Raw genomic sequence first — 20,382 nt, 5'->3', positions numbered from 1 at the left:
GCTTGACAAAGGTCCTGGAGAGCGAAACGGTCCTGGAGAGCGAAACTGTTTCCAGATACCTACTTACTGCTAGGTGAACAGGTGCAAGATGTGTAAGGAAATATTCTAAAGGGTTTCACTCGTGCCGGGGACCGAGCCCCGGTCTCTCAGGGTGTGAGCCAAGGCTTAAGACTCACCTGTTGAAGGCCTTGCCGCAGGTTTGACACTTGTGAGGCTTCTCTGAGGTGTGTATGATCTTGTGTCGGCATAATGTAGACGCTTGTCGGAACCCTTTCCCACACACCTGTAATGACATCACCTTCAGTAGACGCCTCTGGATCCTACCATTACCACCACTACCACCATACACAAATCACTGCCATAAGAACATACGAAAGGAGAAGAACTTCAGAAGGCCTACTGGCCCATGCTAAGCAGGTTTATCTTATACCCATCCATACCTAATCACACACTTCTCCAGCCCGTTTTAAAAGCTGCACAAGGTTTTAGCTTCAATGACGCTACTCGGGAGTTTGTTCCACTCATCCTCACCTCTATTAACAAACCAGTGCTTTCCTACATCCTTTCCAAATCTAAATTTTTCCAACTTGACCCATTACTGCGAGTCCTGTCTTGGTTAGAGATTCTCAGCACATTATTTACATCCCCTTTATTTGTTCCTGTCTTCCATTTATACACGTCAATCATATCCCCCTAATTCTACACCTTTCTAGAGAGTGCAGATTCAAGGTCCTCAGTCAGTCCTCATAGGGAAGATTTCTGATACATGGGTCCAACTTTGTCCTCCTCCCCTACATGTTTTCCAGCGCATTTACATCCATTACATGACACGGAAATCAGAACTAGCATAATCTAAAGGAAACATGATCTGAACGATACGTAGAGTTGAAGTATAACCTGAGAACTCATGTTACTTATACTTCTCGACGTGAAGCCAAGTATTCAGGTAAGTTTACTGCCAACACTTATACAATGTTGACGCCCCGAGGTCAACACTATCCTCCTTTCCTGCATGTTTTCCAGGGCATTCATGTCCCCTCTGTGACATGGAGACTAAAACTGAGCTGCATAATCTGAAGGAGGCCTTACTAAGTCATTGTAAATCTTCACTATCTCAATAATCAATAACACTTATTGATAAAGATAAACACGGCACATTTATAGATATAGATATCTTTTAGATTACAGTGATTGAAATGGAAAAAAGACAATACGCAAAAAAAAGAGAGAATAGGGTATAAATTTACAAATATAGATGATAATGTTGGATGATTGGGATTAGCTAATATATAATCCTGGGTAATTGGGATTAACAAAGTTATATTGCTGGATAAGTAGGATTAGCTAAGATATAGTTCTGGATAAGTAAGATTAGGATTTGTTGAGGGGTATACCTTGTAGAGATATTTGTGGTGGTATCTCAGGTATGGAAAAGATACCCATGACCAGGCCTCAGGGATAAATATCCCTGAGGCCTGGTCATGGGGGATTGATTGACCCTCTAGGAATACCCTCCAGGTACACCAGTACCCAGGGGTATCCCTCAGGGGCAGGATACTCACCTTACAGACGAAGGGTCTGGCCCCTGTGTGTACTGGCATGTGTCTTGTCAGGTTATAATGGGCGTTAAACACCTTGCCACATTCTGTACAGGTGAAGGTCTTTTGTGTTTTGCCCACTCCGCCGCCCACGCCCGCCCCTCCGCTCTTCTTACCGCCCACTGCCACCCCACCGGGGTCCTCAGGGTGGCTTCCTGGCGGGAGTGCTGCTGGGGTGGCACTGGGAGGGACTAGGCAGGCTGTGTTAGGCACACCAGGAGATGTGGTGATGCTGGAGGTTCCTGGAGTGTGAGATGGGGAGATGTGTTAGTTTTTGGGTGATGCTGGGTGGCGGTGGGTGATGGTGGGTGATGCTGGGTGGTGCTGGGTGATGCTGGGTGATGCTGGGTGGTGCTGGGTGATGCTGGGTGATGCTGGGTGGTGCTGGGTGGTGCTGGGTGATGCTGGGTGGTGCTGGGTGGTGCTGGGTGATGCTGGGTGGTGCTGGGTGGTGCTGGGTGATGCTGGGTGGTGCTGGGTGATGCTGGGTGATGCTGGGTGATGCTGGGTGATGCTGGGTGATGCTGGGTGGTGCTGGGTGGTGCTGGGTGATGCTGGGTGGTGCTGGGTGATGCTGGGTGATGCTGGGTGATGCTGGGTGATGCTGGGTGATGCTGGGTGATGCTGGGTGATGCTGAGAGGTACTGGGTGATGCTGGGTGATACTGGGTGATGCTGGGTGATGATGGGTTATGCTGGGTGATGCTGGGTGATGCTGGGTGATGTTGAGAGGTACTGGGTGATGCTGGGTGATACTGGGTGATGCTGGGTGATGATGGGTTATGCTGGGTGATGCTGGGTGATGCTGGGTGATGCTGGGTGATGCTGGGTGATGCTGGGTGATGCTGGGTGATGCTGAGAGTTACTGGGTGATGCTGGGTGATACTGGGTGATGCTGGGTGATGATGGGTTATGCTGGGTGATGCTGGGTGATGCTGAGTGGTACTGGGTGATGCTGGGTGATACTAGGTGATGCTGGGTGATGCTGGGTGATACTAGGTGATGCTGGGTGATGCTGGGTGATACTAGGTGATGCTGGGTGATGCTGGGTGATCCTAGGTGATGCTGGGTGATACTAGGTGATGCTGGGTGATGCTGGGTGATGCTGGGTGATGCTGGGTGGTGCTGGGTGGTGCTGGGTGATACTAGGTGATGCTGGGTGATGCTGGGTGATACTAGGTGATGCTGGGTGATGCTGGGTGATACTAGGTGATGCTGGGTGATGCTGGGTGATACTAGGTGATGCTGGGTGATGCTGGGTGATACTAGGTGATGCTGGGTGATGCTGGGTGATACTAGGTGATGCTGGGTGATGCTGGGTGATACTAGGTGATGCTGGGTGATACTAGGTGATGCTGGGTGATGCTGGGTGATGCTGGGTAATGCTGGGTGATGCTGGGTGATGCTGGGTGATGCTGGGTGATGCTGAGAGGTACTGGGTGATGCTGGGTGATACTGGGTGATGCTGGGTGATGATGGGTTATGCTGGGTGATGCTGGGTGATGCTGAGTGGTACAGGGTGATGCTGGGTGATGCTGGGTGATGCTGGGTAATGCTGGGTGATGATGGGTTATGCTGGGTGATGCTGAGTGGTACTGGGTGATGCTGGGTGATACTAGGTGATGCTGGGTGATGCTGGGTGATACTAGGTGATGCTGGGTGATGCTGGGTGATGCTGAGTGGTACTGGGTGATGCTGGGTGATACTAGGTGATGCTGGGTGATGCTGGGTGATACTAGGTGATGCTGGGTGATGCTGGGTGATACTAGGTGATGCTGGGTGATGCTGGGTGATACTAGGTGATGCTGGGTGATGCTGGGTGATACTAGGAGATGCTGGGTGATGCTGGGTGATACTAGGTGATGCTGGGTGATGCTGGGTGATACTAGGTGATGCTGGGTGATGCTGGGTGATACTAGGTGATGCTGGGTGATGCTGGGTGATACTAGGTGATGCTGGGTGATGCTGGGTGATACTAGGTGATGCTGGGTGATGCTGGGTGATACTAGGTGATGCTGGGTGATGCTGGGTGATACTAGGTGATGCTGGGTGATGCTGGGTGATACTAGGTGATGCTGGGTGATGCTGGGTGATACTAGGTGATGCTGGGTGATGCTGGGTGATACTAGGTGATGCTGGGTGATACTAGGTGATGCTGGGTGATGCTGGGTGATGCTGGGTAATGCTGGGTGATGCTGGGTGATGCTGGGTGATGCTGAGAGGTACTGGGTGATGCTGGGTGATACTGGGTGATGCTGGGTGATGATGGGTTATGCTGGGTGATGCTGGGTGATGCTGAGTGGTACTGGGTGATGCTGGGTGATGCTGGGTGATGCTGGGTAATGCTGGGTGATGATGGGTTATGCTGGGTGATGCTGAGTGGTACTGGGTGATGCTGGGTGATACTAGGTGATGCTGGGTGATGCTGGGTGATACTAGGTGATGCTGGGTGATGCTGGGTGATGCTGAGTGGTACTGGGTGATGCTGGGTGAAACTAGGTGATGCTGGGTGATGCTGGGTGATACTAGGTGATGCTGGGTGATGCTGGGTGATACTAGGTGATGCTGGGTGATGCTGGGTGATACTAGGTGATGCTGGGTGATGCTGGGTGATACTAGGTGATGCTGGGTGATGCTGGGTGATACTAGGTGATGCTGGGTGATGCTGGGTGATACTAGGTGATGCTGGGTGATGCTGGGTGATACTAGGTGATGCTGGGTGATGCTGGGTGATACTAGGTGATGCTGGGTGATGCTGGGTGATGCTGGGTGATGCTGGGTGATGCTGGGTGATGCTGGGTGATACTAGGTGATGCTGGGTGATACTAAGTGATGCTGGGTGATGCTGGGTGATACTAGGTGATGCTGGGTGATGCTGGGTGATACTAGGTGATGCTGGGTGATGCTGGGTGATGCTGGGTGATGCTGGGTGATACTAGGTGATGCTGGGTGATACTAGGTGATGCTGGGTGATGCTGGGTGATACTAGGTGATGCTGAGTGGTACTGGGTGATGCTGGGTGATACTAGGTGATGCTGGGTGATGCTGGGTGATACTAGGTGATGCTGGGTGATGCTGGGTGATACTAGGTGATGCTGGGTGATGCTGGGTGATACTAGGTGATGCTGGGTGATGCTGGGTGATACTAGGTGATGCTGGGTGATGCTGGGTGATACTAGGTGATGCTGGGTGATGCTGGGTGATACTAGGTGATGCTGGGTGATGCTGGGTGATGCTGGGTGATGCTGGGTGATGCTGGGTGATGCTGGGTGATACTAGGTGATGCTGGGTGATACTAAGTGATGCTGGGTGATGCTGGGTGATACTAGGTGATGCTGGGTGATGCTGGGTGATACTAGGTGATGCTGGGTGATGCTGGGTGATGCTGGGTGATGCTGGGTGATACTAGGTGATGCTGGGTGATACTAGGTGATGCTGGGTGATGCTGGGTGATACTAGGTGATGCTGGGTGATGCTGGGTGATACTAGGTGATGCTGGGTGATGCTGGGTGATGCTGGGTGATGCTGGGTGATACTAGGTGATGCTGGGTGATGCTGGGTGATACTAGGTGATGTTGGGTGATGCTGGGTGATACTAAGTGATGCTGGGTGATGCTGGGTGATACTAGGTGATGCTGGGTGATGCTGGGTGATGCTGGGTGATGCTGGGTGATACTAGGTGATGCTGGGTGATGCTGGGTGATACTAGGTGATGCTGGGTGATGCTGGGTGATACTAGGTGATGCTGGGTGATGCTGGGTGATGCTGGGTGATGCTGGGTGATGCTGGGTGATGCTGGGTGATACTAGGTGATGCTGGGTGATACTAGGTGATGCTGGGTGATGCTGGGTGATACTAGGTGATGCTGGGTGATGCTGGGTGATACTAGGTGATGATGGGTGATGCTGGGTGATGCTGGGTGATGCTGGGTGATGCTGAGTGATACTAGGTGATGCTGGGTGATACTAGGTGATGCTGGGTGATGCTGGGTGATACTAGATGATGCTGGGTGATACTAGGTGATGCTGGGTGATGCTGGGTGATACTAGGTGATGCTGTGTGATGCTGGGTGATACTAGGTGATGCTGGGTGATGATATGTTATGCTGGGTTATGCTGGGTGATGCTGGGTGGTGCTGGGTGGTACTGGGTGATGCTGGGTGATACTGGGTGATGCTGGGTGATGATGGGTTATGCTGGGTGATGCTGGGTGATGCTGAGTGACACTAGGTGATGCTGGGTGATGCTGGGTGATACTAGGTGATGCTGGGTGATGCTGGGTGATGCTGGGTGATGCTGGGTGATGCTGGGTGATACTAGGTGATGCTGGGTGATGCTGGGTGATACTAGGTGATGCTGGGTGATACTAGGTGATGCTGGGTGATACTAGGTGATGCTGGGTGATACTAGGTGATGCTGGGTGATACTAGGTGATGCTGGGTGATGCTGGGTGATGCTGGGTGATGCTGGGTGATGCTGGGTGGTGCAAACAATAACTTGAAGACAAAAACAAAGGTTCACAAACACACTTGTAAACAATACAAAGGTTCACGAACAAGAACAACGCTTTCTGTACCTGTGTTCTCCGGCCGTGGTGAAACGTTGGAAGAGTTGGGCGGCGCTCCTGGGCCCCTGGGGGCTCCTCCTGGGGTGGTGGAGGCAGGGAGAGGTGAGAGGGAGGGGGGAAGGGAGGGAGGGGGCTTGAGGTCGGTGAGCACCCTGGGGGAGGTGTTGGAGGCGGTGTTGTTGGAGGAGGAGGTGCTGGAAGAGGAGGTGCTGGAGGAGGAGGTGTTGGAGGAGGTATTATTGGAGGAGGTGTTGCTGCAGGAGGAGTTGCTGGAGGCTACGGAGACGCGCGTCACAGAGAGGTCGTACGCCCGTGGCACCTGTGCCTCCAACGGTACCTTCGACGCCACCTGCAGGAAGACAAACACACGCTGTAATAATGTTTAGTAAAAACATACCAGTGGAACAAACGCGACGTTTGACTGTGGCAACGTTTCGCTCTCCAGGAGGTTTGTCAAGCCGTTATATCCAATACAAATTTATGTTGAGGTAGGTTGACCAGGATGGGCTCTGGCCCGGGTCCTTGCCCAGGTCCTAGTCCGGGTCCTGGTCCGTGTCCAGGCCCGGGTCCTAGTCCGGGTCCTGGCTCGGGTCCTAGCCCAGGTCCTAGTTCGGTTCCTGGCCTGGGTTCTATCCCGGGTCCTAGTCCGGGTCCTGGCCTAGGTCTTCTCCATATGGTGACCCAACAATGGCTCCCGAAGGAGTGTCGATGTTTATATAAACAATGGTACTCTTTACAGTAGGGGCAGCCCTATGACAAGGGCGCAATGTGTGGAAAAAATACATGCACACGGAGGGGTATATACAAGTATATACAGGTATAGAGGTACAAAACGTAATAGTGGTAGGTAGTAGTAGTAGTAGTAGTAGTACCTGTGGTAGTACTAGTAGTTAGTGGTAGCAGCTATGAGATGGCGGGGTTTATTGCAAATACTTCAGAGATGATGAAGCTTATTTTCTTTATTTGTGTTAGAACTAGCGATTAGTGATGATTCGAGGCATTTACGTCTACGGAAATTAGGTTCCTGTCGGAATTCCGATGTTGTACACAGGCGGTGTTCAAGTTATCGTTCCTACATTCATTAATATATTCACTGAGAGGTATTTCGAGGTTTCTTGCTGTTTCACCTACGTATATCCTATCACAACCTCCACAGGGGATAGTATAGTAGGGAAACACTATAACGTGAATAAGTGATTTAAAAACCACTGTTCACAAAAACTGCTGTTAGGGCGTGGAGAACTGACAACCCAAAGGGCTATTTTCTTGCAGATTTTGATGAAAAAGAAAGGGAAATGCCGCTGGGTGAACGCCTGCTGAGTGTACATATACTCCTTATCGAGAAATTATTGACTGCAAATTCGGTATGCTCTTAAGGGAACAATCCAGTGATGATTCCTCTTTTGGTCTTAGTATCTTGACTGGAACAGAAGTGTGTGAGATGGTTTTTGTTTGTAGGTTTCTGGTAAACTTGAAGCCTTCAGAGTATAGTCTACTTTGTGAATGAGGACGTTTAGCAAACTTGTTACTGGGGTTATTCTTCAAGTGTAAACTAGATGGCCGGCTCAGCTGTGTTGAGTCTTGCCTGGAGACTCCGTACATCACGATGTCTTAAGATATTACGAGGACTTTGTGCACATAACGTAACCAAGCCGTCACATAGCTACTACCACTACTGCTACTGCTACCTCAACTACTACTACTACTGTGTGATGAATGGTTTGAAAAACCGACAAGTTGAAGATTGAGACACTTATGCAGCATATGGGAATCTTTATTCAGGAAACGTTTCGCCACACAGTGGCTTCATCAGTCTTTGTATTGGACTGATGAAGCCACTGTGTGGCGAAACGTTTCCTGAATAAAGATTCCCATATGCTGCATAAGTGTCTCAATCTACTACTACTACTACTACCACAACTACTACTACTACTACCACCACAATAACTACTACTACTACTACCACCACAATAACTACTACTACTACCACCATAACAACAACTACTACTACTACTACTACTACCACCACCACAATAACTACTACTACTACTACCACCACCACAACAACAACTACTACTACTACTACTACTACTACTACTACCACCACAACACTACTACTACTACCACCACAACTACCACTACTACCACCACAACAACTACTACTACTACTACCACCACAATAACTACTACTACTACTACCACCACAACAACAACAACTACTACTACTACTACTACCACCAAAACTACTACTACTACTACCATCACAACTACTACTACTACCATCACAACTACTACTACTACCATCACAACAACCACTACTACTACTACCACCACCACAACAACTACTACTACTACTGCAACAATTACTACTACCCACAACAATTATACAATGTTTCGCACCTCACGCTAATACCTATATAAACCCTCTGTGTCCATGTATTGTTTGTAACGACTTGACGTTTAGCTCCTGGAGAGCGAAACGTTGCCACAATAAAGTGTCACATTAGTCGCCCATGTGTCCTTTGACTTAAAACATAGGCTACACCTCCCCCCGGCAACGCTTGTACCTTTGTATCCCAGGTACCTTTGTAACCCATGTACCTTTGTAACCCGGGTACCTTTGTAACCCAGGTGCATTTGTACCCCACGTACCTTTGTAACCCAGGTACATTTGTAACCCAGGTGCCTTTGTAACCCAGGTACCTTTGTAACCCAGACACATTTGTAATTCAGATACCTTTGTAACCCAGGTACATTTGTAATCCAGGTACCTTTGTAACCCAGGTACATGTGTAATCAGGTATTTTTGCAACCCGGGCACATTTGTAACCCAGGTACTTTTGTAACCCAGGTACCTGACCTCAATTGTAGGCAAATTACTAGAGTCAATTATAGCTGAGATTATAAGAAGCCATCTCGATAAGCATAGCTTGATTAATGATACTCAGCATGGATTCACAAGAGGCCGGTCTTGTCTAACTAATTTATTAACTTTCTTCAGTAAAGCTTTTGAGGCTGTTGACCACGATAAAGAATTTGATATTATTTACTTAGATTTTAGTAAGGCATTTGATAGAGTTCCGCACCAAAGACTGTTGAAGAAAGTAGCAGCTCATGGCATTGGGGGAAGGGTGCTCTCGTGGATCGAGTCATGGCTCACAGACAGGAAGCAAAGAGTGTCCATAAATGGGGTTAAATCCGAGTGGGGATCAGTAACAAGTGGCGTTCCACAGGGATCAGTCTTGGGCCCGTTGTTGTTTATAATATATATCAATGATCTTGATGAAGGAATTACTAGTGATATGAGCAAATTCGCCGATAACACGAAGATAGGTAGGATAATTGATTCAAACGTAGATGTTAGGGAACTTCAGGAGGATTTAGACAAACTCTACTCTTGGTCAGAAAAGTGGCAGATGCAGTTCAATGTAGATAAATGCAAGGTTCTGAAGCTCGGGAGTGTCCATAACCCTAGCACTTATAAGTTAAATAATGTAGAACTTAACCATACAGATTGCGAAAAGGACTTGGGGGTTATGGTAAGCAGCAACCTTAAACCAAGACAGCAATGCCTAAGCGTACGTAATAAGGCAAATAGATTACTGGGATTTATATCAAGAAGTGTAAGCAACAGAAGTCCAGAGGTCATACTGCAGCTTTATACATCATTAGTAAGGCCTCACCTAGATTATGCAGCTCAATTCTGGTCTCCATATTACAGAATGGACATAAATTCGTTAGAAAACATTCAGCGTAGGATGACTAAATTAATACATAACATTAGAAATCTTCCTTATGAAGAAAGATTGAAGACTCTTAAGTTACATTCACTTGTTAGACGAAGAATGAGGGGAGACCTGATCGAAGTATATAAGTGGAAAATAGGTATTAATAAAGGGGATATTAACAAGGTCTTGAGGATATCTCTCCAAGAGAGAACCCGCAGTAATGGATTTAAATTAGATAAGTTTAGATTTAGAAAGGACATAGGAAAGTATTGGTTTGGAAATAGGGTAGTTGATGAGTGGAACAGTCTACCTAGTTGGGTTATTGAGGCTAGGACTTTGGGTAGTTTCAAATTTAGGTTGGATAAGTACATGAGTGGGAGGGGTTGGATTTGAGAGGGACTTGCACATCAGAGCTTGTTTCTTGGGTGGCATTGAAAATTGGGTTGGTCAAATGTTTGTTAGTGGGATGAATTGTAAAGGACCTGTAATAAAGTTGGTAGAATTACCGACAATATGTAAAGTAAAAGGACACAAGTGCAACTAATGTGACATTTATTGTAGCAACGTTTCGCTCTCCAGGAGCTTTATCAAGCCATTACAAACATTACATGGACACAGAGGGTATATAAAGGCTCAGAGTATTCACCTCACTCTGAGCCTTTATATACCCTCTGTGTCCATGTAATGTTTGTAATGGCTTGATAAAGCTCCTGGAGAGCGAAACGTTGTAAAGGACCTGCCTAGTATGGGCCAACAGGCCTCCTGCAGTGTTCCTCCTTTCTTATGTTCTTATGTTAACACAGGTACTTTTGTAACCAAGGTACCTTTGTAGCTCAGGTACCTTTGTAACCCAGGTACATTTGTAACTCAGGTACCTTTGTAACCCAGGTACCTTTGTAACTCAGGTACCTTTGTAACCCAGGTACATTTGTAACTCAGGTACCTTTGTAACTCAGGTACCTTTGGGGTACATTACAATATCATCTATTACTCCCATAATTTAGGGGTGGTCATTTGACGACGTTTCGCGCCTTGTTGATGGACCGGGAGCGAAATGCCGTCTAGTCATAGAGAAATCATTCGAAACATCGACAGGACGGTCAATGGGAGACCCCAAAGGCGACTTTTCGCACGCCGTGTGGGGCGAAAGGTGCAGTGGTACTCACGCTGGTGTAGGGAAGGGCGGGGGACGGCGCAGCCTGCGTCTGCGGCCGCGGCTTCAGCAAATCGAGGCGTGTGAAGGCTGAGAGGGCGTGGGGCGTCAGCCTGTGGGCTGGGGCGGGGCTCAGGTGGGCGGCGGCGGCGGGCGACGGCTGCGGTGGCGGCGGCAGCGGTGGCGGCTGGGTGGTGGCGGCAGCCCCTGCGGTGGCGCCGCTGGGGGCGCTGGAGGAGGGGAAGACCCCCCCTGCCTGGACGAGAAAGAATTATTATTAATTATTATTATTAATAATTATTATTATTGTGTGCGTGTGTGTGCGTGTACAAGGGCAAAACGTACAAGAAGGGCAAAACGCGCCTCTCTCTCTCTCTCTTTCTTTCTTTCTCTCTCTCTCTCTCTCTCTCTCTCTCTCTCTCTCTCTCTCTCTCTCTCTCTCTCTCTCTCTCTCTCTCTCTCTCTCTCTCTCTCTCTCTCTCTCTCTCTCTTTCTCATTCTTATTCCAGGCCCGCCAGGATGCTGCCCACTCGGGTTTAACTTTCCAAATTGTTATCAAGGATGATAATGGTCAAGTTTGGAAGGCTGGAGTTATCCAGGTCTGGAAAAATGACTGGAGTTACCCAGGTCTGGAAAAATGACTGGAGTTATCCAGGTCTGGAAAAATGACTGGAGTTATCCAGGTCTGGAAAAATGGCTGGAGTTATCCAGGTCTGGAAAAATGGCTGGAGTTACCCAGGTCTGGAAAAATGACTGGAGTTACCCAGGTCAAAAAATGACTGGAGTTATCCAGGTCTGGAAAAATGGCTGGAGTTACCCAGGTCTGGAAAAATGACTGGAGTTATCCAGGTCTGGAAAAATGGCTGGAGTTACCCAGGTCTGGAAAAATGACTGGAGTTATCCAGGTCTGGAAAAATGGCTGGAGTTACCCAGGTCTGGAAAAATGACTGGAGTTATCCAGGTCTGGAAAAATGACTGGAGTTATCCAGGTCTGGAAAAATGGCTGGAGTTACCCAGGTCTGGAAAAATGCCTGGAGTTATCCAGGTCTGGAAAAATGGCTGGAGTTACCCAGGTCTGGAAAAATGGCTGGAGTTACCCAGGTCTGGAAAAATGACTGGAGTTATCCAGGTCTGGAAAAATGGCTGGAGTTATCCTGGAAAACAGTGAGGCTGGATAAAGCCATCTAGGTTTGATGCTGATAACTGTGGTCGTAGTAGTAGTAGTAGTCGTAGTAGTAGTAGTAGTAGTAGTAGTAGTAGTAGTAGTAGCAGTAGAAGTAGTAGTAGTGGTGGTGGTAGAGAGTAGTGGGCTGGTAGGTCCCTAGCCCAGGGGGTCGTGAGTATGGTAGTGTTACTAGTGATTGTGGTAGTGTCCAGTAGTACTAGGAGGGTCGTATCTGGTAGTAGTGGTAGAGGAGAGGGTAGTGGGCTGGTAGGTCCCTAGCCCAGGGGGTCGTGATTGTTATTAGTGATAGTGGTAGTGTCACTAGTGATTGTGGTAATGTCTAGTAGTACTAGGAGGGTCGTACCTGGTAGTAGTGGTAGAGGAGAGGGTAGTGGGCTAGCAGGTCCCTTGCACGGGGGTCGTGAAGCAGGTCCTTGGCACGGTGGTGGTCGTACAGGACCCTCAATCCCGCCAACCTGGGGTCGTGCAGGTCACGGTGGTCATGTAGGTCACGATGCTGGTCGTGTAGGTCACGATGGTGGTCGTGCAGGTCGTGGTGGTGAGCGTGGAAGTGGTCGTGTTCCAGGTGTCGTCTGGCTACCAGCGGCCGCAGTGGTGTAGCATGCGGCGGCGGAGACGCTGGCTTGGTTACCTGCGGCACCCACAGCCACGACCATACCATTATTATTATTATTATTATTATTATTATTATTACGCAGGAGAATACGCAGAGAAGCGTAATATTAAGCAATAATGGTTTTTAAAAAGCGTATTTAACTGGAGGAACAGCCAGTAATGAGGACTGTCAGTGCCAAGTGAGTGACTGGGAAGTGCTATAACCTTGTTTGTAAGAAAGTGGCACTCATACTGTGACAGGACTACTGTCATAATGACAGTACTGGACAGTGGCACTCATACTGTGAGAGGACTACTGTCATAATGACAGTACTGGACAGTGGCACTCATACTGTGAGAGGACTACTGTCATAATGACAGTACTGGACAGTGGCACTCATACTGTGAGAGAACTACTGTCATAATGACAGTACTGGACAGTGGCACTCATACTGTGAGAGGACTACTGTCATAAAGACAGTACTGGACAGTGGCACTCATACTGTGAGAGGACTACTGTCATAATGACAGTACTGGACAGTGGCACTCATACTGTGAGAGGACTACTGTCATAAAGACAGTACTGGACAGTGGCACACATACTGTCAGAGGACTACTGTCATAATGACAGTACTGGACAGTGGCACATATACTGTCAGAGGACTACTGTCATAATGACAGTACTGGACAGTGGCACACATACTGTGAGAGGACATACTGTCATAATGACAGTACTGGACAGTGGCACACATACTGTGAGAGGACTACTGTCATAATGACAGTACTGGACAGTGGCACATATACTGTCAGAGGACTACTGTCATAATGACAGTACTGGACAGTGGCACACATACTGTGAGAGGACTACTGTCATAATGACAGTACTGGACAGTGGCACTCATACTGTGAGAGAACTACTGTCATAATGACAGTACTGGACAGTGGCACTCATACTGTGAGAGAACTACTGTCATAATGACAGTACTGGACAGTGGCACTCATACTGTGAGAGGACTACTGTCATAATGACAGTACTGGACAGTGGCACTCATACTGTGAGAGGACTACTGTCATAATGACAGTACTGGACAGTGGCACTCATACTGTGAAAGGACTACTGTCATAATGACAGTACTGGACAGTGGCACTCATACTGTGAGAGAACTACTGTCATAATGACAGTACTGGACAGTGGCACTCATACTGTGAGAGAACTACTGTCATAATGACAGTACTGGACAGTGGCACTCATACTGTGAGAGGACTACTGTCATAATGACAGTACTGGACAGTGGCACACATACTGTCAGAGGACATACTGTCATAAAGACAGTACTAGACAGTGGCACTCATACTGTGAGAGGACTACTGTCATAAAGACAGTACTAGACAGTGGCACACATACTGTCAGAGGACATACTGTCATAAAGACAGTACTAGACAGTGGCACTCATACTGTGAGAGGACTACTGTCATAAAGACAGTACTAGACAGTGGCACTCATACTGTGAGAGGACTACTGTCATAAAGACAGTACTAGACAGTGGCACTCATACTGTGAGAGGACTACTGTCATAAAGACAGTACTGGACAGTGGCACACATACTGTCAGAGGACATACTGTCATAATGACAGTACTGGACAGTGGCACTCATACTGTGAGAGGACTACTGTCATAAAGACAGTACTGGACAGTGGCACTCATACTGTGAGAGGACTACTGTCATAATGACAGTACTGGACAGTGGCACTCATACTGTGAGAGGACTACTGTCATAAAGACAGTACTGGACAGTGGCACACATACTGTCAGAGGACTACTGTCATAATGACAGTACTGGACAGTGGCACATATACTGTCAGAGGACTACTGTCATAATGACAGTACTGGACAGTGGCACACATACTGTGAGAGGACATACTGTCATAATGACAGTACTGGACAGTGGCACACATACTGTCAGAGGACTACTGTCATAATGACAGTACTGGACAGTGGCACTCATACTGTCAGAGGACATACTGTCATAATGACAGTACTGGACAGTGGCACACATACTGTCAGAGGATATACTGTCATAATGACAGTACTGGACAGTGGCACTCATACTGTCAGAGGACGTACTGTCATAAAGACAGTACTGGACAGTGGCACTCATACTGTGAGAGGACGTACTGTCATAATGACAGTACTGGACAGTGGCACTCATACTGTCAGAGGACGTACTGTCATAATGACAGTACTGGACAGTGGCACTCATACTGTGAGAGGACTACTGTCATAAAGACAGTACTGGACAGTGGCACACATACTGTCAGAGGACTACTGTCATAATGACAGTACTGGACAGTGGCACATATACTGTCAGAGGACTACTGTCATAATGACAGTACTGGACAGTGGCACACATACTGTCAGAGGACGTACTGTCATAATGACAGTACTGGACAGTGGCACTCATACTGTCAGAGGACTACTGTCATAATGACAGTACTGGACAGTGGCACTCATACTGTCAGAGGACATACTGTCATAATGACAGTACTGGACAGTGGCACACATACTGTCAGAGGATATACTGTCATAATGACAGTACTGGACAGTGGCACACATACTGTCAGAGGATATACTGTCATAATGACAGTACTGGACAGTGGCACACATACTGTCAGAGGACATACTGTCATAATGACAGTACTGGACAGTGGCACACATACTGTCAGAGGATATACTGTCATAATGACAGTACTGGACAGTGGCACACATACTGTCAGAGGATATACTGTCATAATGACAGTACTGGACAGTGGCACACATACTGTCAGAGGATATACTGTCATAATGACAGTACTGGACAGTGGCACACATACTGTCAGAGGATATACTGTCATAATGACAGTACTGGACAGTGGCACACATACTGTCAGAGGATATACTGTCATAATGACAGTACTGGACAGTGGCACACATACTGTCAGAGGATATACTGTCATAATGACAGTACTGGACAGTGGCACACATACTGTCAGAGGACATACTGTCATAATGACAGTACTGGACAGTGGCACTCATACTGTCATAGGACATACTGTCATAATGACAGTACTGGACAGTGGCACACATACTGTCAGAGGATATACTGTCATAATGACAGTACTGGACAGTGGCACACATACTGTCAGAGGATATACTGTCATAATGACAGTACTGGACAGTGGCACACATACTGTCAGAGGACATACTGTCATAATGACAGTACTGGACAGTGGCACACATACTGTCAGAGGATATACTGTCATAATGACAGTACTGGACAGTGGCACTCATACTGTCAAAGGACATACTGTCATAATGACAGTACTGGACAGTGGCACTCATACTGTCAGAGGATATACTGTCATAATGACAGTACTGGACAGTGGCACACATACTGTCAGAGGATATACTGTCATAATGACAGTACTGGACAGTGGCACTCATACTGTCAGAGGACGTACTGTCATAAAGACAGTACTGGACAGTGGCACTCATACTGTCAGAGGACGTACTGTCATAAAGACAGTACTGGACAGTGGCACACATACTGTGAGAGGACTACTGTCATAATGACAGTACTGGACAGTGGCACTCATACTGTGAGAGGACTACTGTCATAATGACAGTACTGGACAGTGGCACTCATACTGTCAGAGGACATACTGTCATAATGACAGTACTGGACAGTGGCACTCATACTGTGAGAGGACGTCTGTCATAATGACAGTACTGGACAGTGGCACTCATACTGTGAGAGGACTACTGTCATAAAGACAGTACTGGACAGTGGCACACATACTGTCAGAGGACTACTGTCATAAAGACAGTACTGGACAGTGGCACACATACTGTCAGAGGACGTACTGTCATAAAGACAGTACTGGACAGTGGCACACATACTGTCAGAGGACATACTGTCATAATGACAGTACTGGACAGTGGCACACATACTGTCAGAGGACGTACTGTCATAATGACAGTACTGGACAGTGGCACACATACTGTCAGAGGACGTACTGTCATAATGACAGTACTGGACAGTGGCACACATACTGTCAGAGGACATACTGTCATAATGACAGTACTGGACAGTGGCACTCATACTGTCAGAGGACGTACTGTCATAAAGACAGTACTGGACAGTGGCACTCATACTGTCAGAGGACAATACAGAGCAAATATAAGTTGTTACACAATAAAGATATTTCTCACACACTAGCATTGTCCCACTGAGGTAGGGTGAGCTAACAGAAGAAAATACATTCGCCATCATTCATTCAATAGCTTTCTTGGCATTTGAAAGAATGTCAATAGAGAGTGGCATTGCTTTGTAAGGCACAGTGCCAGGACAATACACGGAGGTGTTGTCACAGCAATTAATTGGCAGCAACACCTGCCCAGGTGTTAGTGAAAGCACTGAGTTATTGGGTTTTTCTACTTACCTCCATCACTTTCACTCTCTTGGGTGTGGGTTCCATGATGCGGTCAATGGAGAAAGCTAGGGGAGCTCTGCTGCGCGTGTGGGCGGCCGGGCTGTGTGGGCGGTCTTCCTCCGAGGTGTGGGCGGCCGGGGTGTGCGGGCGGTCTTCCTCCGGGGTGTGTGAGGAGCTGTGTCTCGGGCTGTGCTCTTGGTTACGACCCAAGGGGCTAGGGACTCGCAGGAGGGCTCCCTGAGATACGCAACTCTCAACTTTGGGAGTGCGTCTGGGCCCCTCCCCAACGGTCTGTTCTATTTCCCCACTCAGCCTTCTTTCCAAGGTGTCTATTGGGTCTTTTTCCTCCTGCCCCTCCGTCAGGAGCTCTGGCATCCTGGGAGAGGATAGGGGAGACGAGCTCTCCTCCGTGGTCATGGTGGGGTATTGCATGGGAGACGTATCTGGTCCAACAACACCTGGAGACCAGCCTGGGAGACCGAGGCAGGCTCTAACAGTACAGAGACCTCAGGCTTTTTAAGGGAATGTCGAACTCCTGCCTGGTTTATAGTCTTCCGGTTCCTAGTTTATTGTCTTCCAGCTCCTGGTCTTCAAGTTCCTGGGCTCATATCTGCAAAGATACAAGAGACAGACTGTTAAATGAAGCTCGTTGTATGTAACTGTCCAGCCACACTAGCTGGGCCAGGCGCCACATCAACTGCCCCAGACGCCACATCAACTACCCCAGACGCCACATCAACTACCCCAGACGCCACATCAACTACCCCAGACGCCACATCAACTACCCCAGACGCCACATCAACTACCCCAGACGCCACATCAACTACCCCAGACGCCACATCAACTACCCCAGACGCCACATCAACTACCCCAGACGCTACATCAACTACCTCAAAACATCAGTCAGTCCCTGCCGCCCCAGGTGTCGTCTCTCACCCAAGTTTCTGCAAGTGCACAATATCAACACAAGTGCTTTTATTAATCTGGCCGTCCATAATGGCCCTCCCAAGCACTTTGCATGCGTCAGTGAAAGCAGGTCTAGCGAGGAGTGAGGGCCGCTCCTCTAAATACAACCTAAGAAGTGAACAATGAAACCCATTTAGCAGTGAAAGCCAGCCAATATCCCGGAGAAGCCGGCACACAAAGGGCCCATGCCAAGGACTTATGAAACCTCTTCCGAACTGGGAGAAGAGGGCTGGTGCCTTCTCTTCTACCGTCTCGCTTTATATCTCTCTCTGCCCCCCTCTCTCTCTCTCTCTCCTTCTTTTTATAACCTTTTCCACGTTACCCCTTCGCTCGGAATAGTGGCTGAGGTAGTGAGTTGAACCCACCCCGAGTGTTTTCGAGTGTTCCTACGAGTGTAGAGGCTCTCGTATATGCCCGAAAGAGAACAGTTCCTCTCCCCAATTTCTCCATCTCGTGAGCAGTCGAAATAAAAGCGACTAAAATGACTGCCAGGAGGAAAGGTTAGTGTCGCTGGGAGTCAGTCATATTTCCCTGCCCTCTCTCTCGCCGTTGGGGGGGGGGGTCGGGCTTGAGGTTTGTGTGGGGGGAAGGGGCGCCTGGGTGTTTGGGTGAGAGGTGGGGGCGGCGGCCCCCCACGGAGGCCACATATTGAAGAAAGCTCTCCCCCTCCTCCAGCTCCTACCGGGTGTGCTGGTCTCCCACCTTCCTCGCGGAAATGGACTGGTTCAGTTGACAAAAATACCCTTTTACAGCAGCACGCGCTCACCCCAGCCCTCCCCCAGGTCCATGCTGGCACCCCAGCCCCGGGGCCACACTCACAGCCCCTCAGGACCACACAGTATCGTCTTGGGGACCACACAGTATCGTCCTGAGGACCACACAGTATCGTGCTGAGGACCACACAGCAATTCTCTCGTAAACACTACTTAAGGGACCCCCTCTGTGAGGCCCTAAGACTCGGTCTTAGGGTCTCCACAGAGGTGTCTAATCCACACTCTTGGTCTTCTGGAAGACCTAACGGATCTCTGACCCACACCAACACACACACAAACTCATGGAGCAGGGAGAGAGTGGACCTGTTAGCGACCAATGAAGAGGCGGGCCAGGAGCTACGATTCAACCCCCTGCAACAACAATTAGGTGAGTAAACAAACACACACAAACGCACACACACATTAGGTGAGGCCAGGAGCTGTGAATCAACCCCTGCACCGCATACAGACACCACCAACACCACGCGTCACTACCAGACTGTAACAACCACCACCACACCCAAGCAGTACCCACTACCGATACACCACCACAACCACAACCAACCAAAACCACTCCCTCACACTAACACACCACCAACCACCATCACAGACATGAACTACAACTATTTCCACCTACCACCCTTCAACTACCACCCCCTTCCGGACACCACAGATCCAACCAGGAATGGTGGCTGTCAGAGAGAGAGAGAGAGAGAGAGAGAGAGAGAGAGAGAGAGAGAGAGAGAGAGAGAGAGAGAGAGAGAGAGAGAGAGAGATATTGCTGAGGAGATGTGCAGACCAGCTAGCAGCACCTCTAACTCGCATCTTTCAGCACTGCCTAGTACAGCGTAAATGGTCCTCTCTATGGAAAGAGGCAAATGTAGTCCCTGTTCACAAAAAGAAGAGCAGAGCAGAAATCAGCAACTACAGACCAGTGTCACTCCTGTCAATCACTGGTAAGATCCTTGAGACAATAATCTCAAGACAAATGACAGAGTTTTTTGACTACCACTCACTACTTTGTAATCGTCAATATGGCTTCAGGAAAGGTTACTCTGCTGCTGATCTGTTGTTAAACCTCTCCACTAAGTGGCACCAGTCACTGGATGAATCCAAAGTCAGCTGTGTGGTAGCACTGGACATTGCTGGCGCTTTCGACCGGGTGTGGCACCAGGGCCTCTTAGCAAAACTTCAAGCACTGGGAATTGCAGGCTCTATGCTATGTCTCCTCAGTGATTACCTTCATGGTAGATCTCTAAGTGTAGTTCTCAAAGGAACGGAATCAGCAAGACATCCTATTGGGGCAAGTGTTCCACAAGGAAGCATGCTGGGACCATTGTTATGGAATGTCTACTTCAATGACCTTCTTC

The 20,382-nt window shown here is 48.5% G+C and overlaps 1 protein-coding gene across 2 annotated transcripts in view; it reads right to left on the bottom strand.

Annotated features, from left to right (window-relative positions):
• The window catches only part of LOC128704461 (fez family zinc finger protein erm-like), a 129,315-nt gene that overhangs the window by 2,933 nt on the left and 106,000 nt on the right, over positions 1-20,382 (bottom strand). For both annotated transcript variants that reach the window (XM_070103129.1, XM_053799606.2), the window contains 6 exons: positions 17,304-17,904; positions 12,574-12,861; positions 11,058-11,300; positions 6,173-6,512; positions 1,563-1,840; positions 177-283 (listed from right to left, as the gene is read on the bottom strand). In XM_070103129.1, the coding sequence (XP_069959230.1) occupies positions 177-283; positions 1,563-1,840; positions 6,173-6,512; positions 11,058-11,300; positions 12,574-12,861; positions 17,304-17,726 (1,679 nt within the window). In that variant the 5' untranslated portion in view covers positions 17,727-17,904. The remainder of the gene's footprint in view (positions 1-176; positions 284-1,562; positions 1,841-6,172; positions 6,513-11,057; positions 11,301-12,573; positions 12,862-17,303; positions 17,905-20,382) is intronic.

The sequence above is a fragment of the Cherax quadricarinatus genome, chromosome 84 (assembly GCF_038502225.1).
Source record: "Cherax quadricarinatus isolate ZL_2023a chromosome 84, ASM3850222v1, whole genome shotgun sequence".
NCBI classification, from domain to species: Eukaryota; Metazoa; Arthropoda; class Malacostraca; order Decapoda; family Parastacidae; genus Cherax; species Cherax quadricarinatus.
Note: the sequence above shows the minus strand (reverse complement) of the source record. Positions and strands in the feature narration are given on the sequence as shown.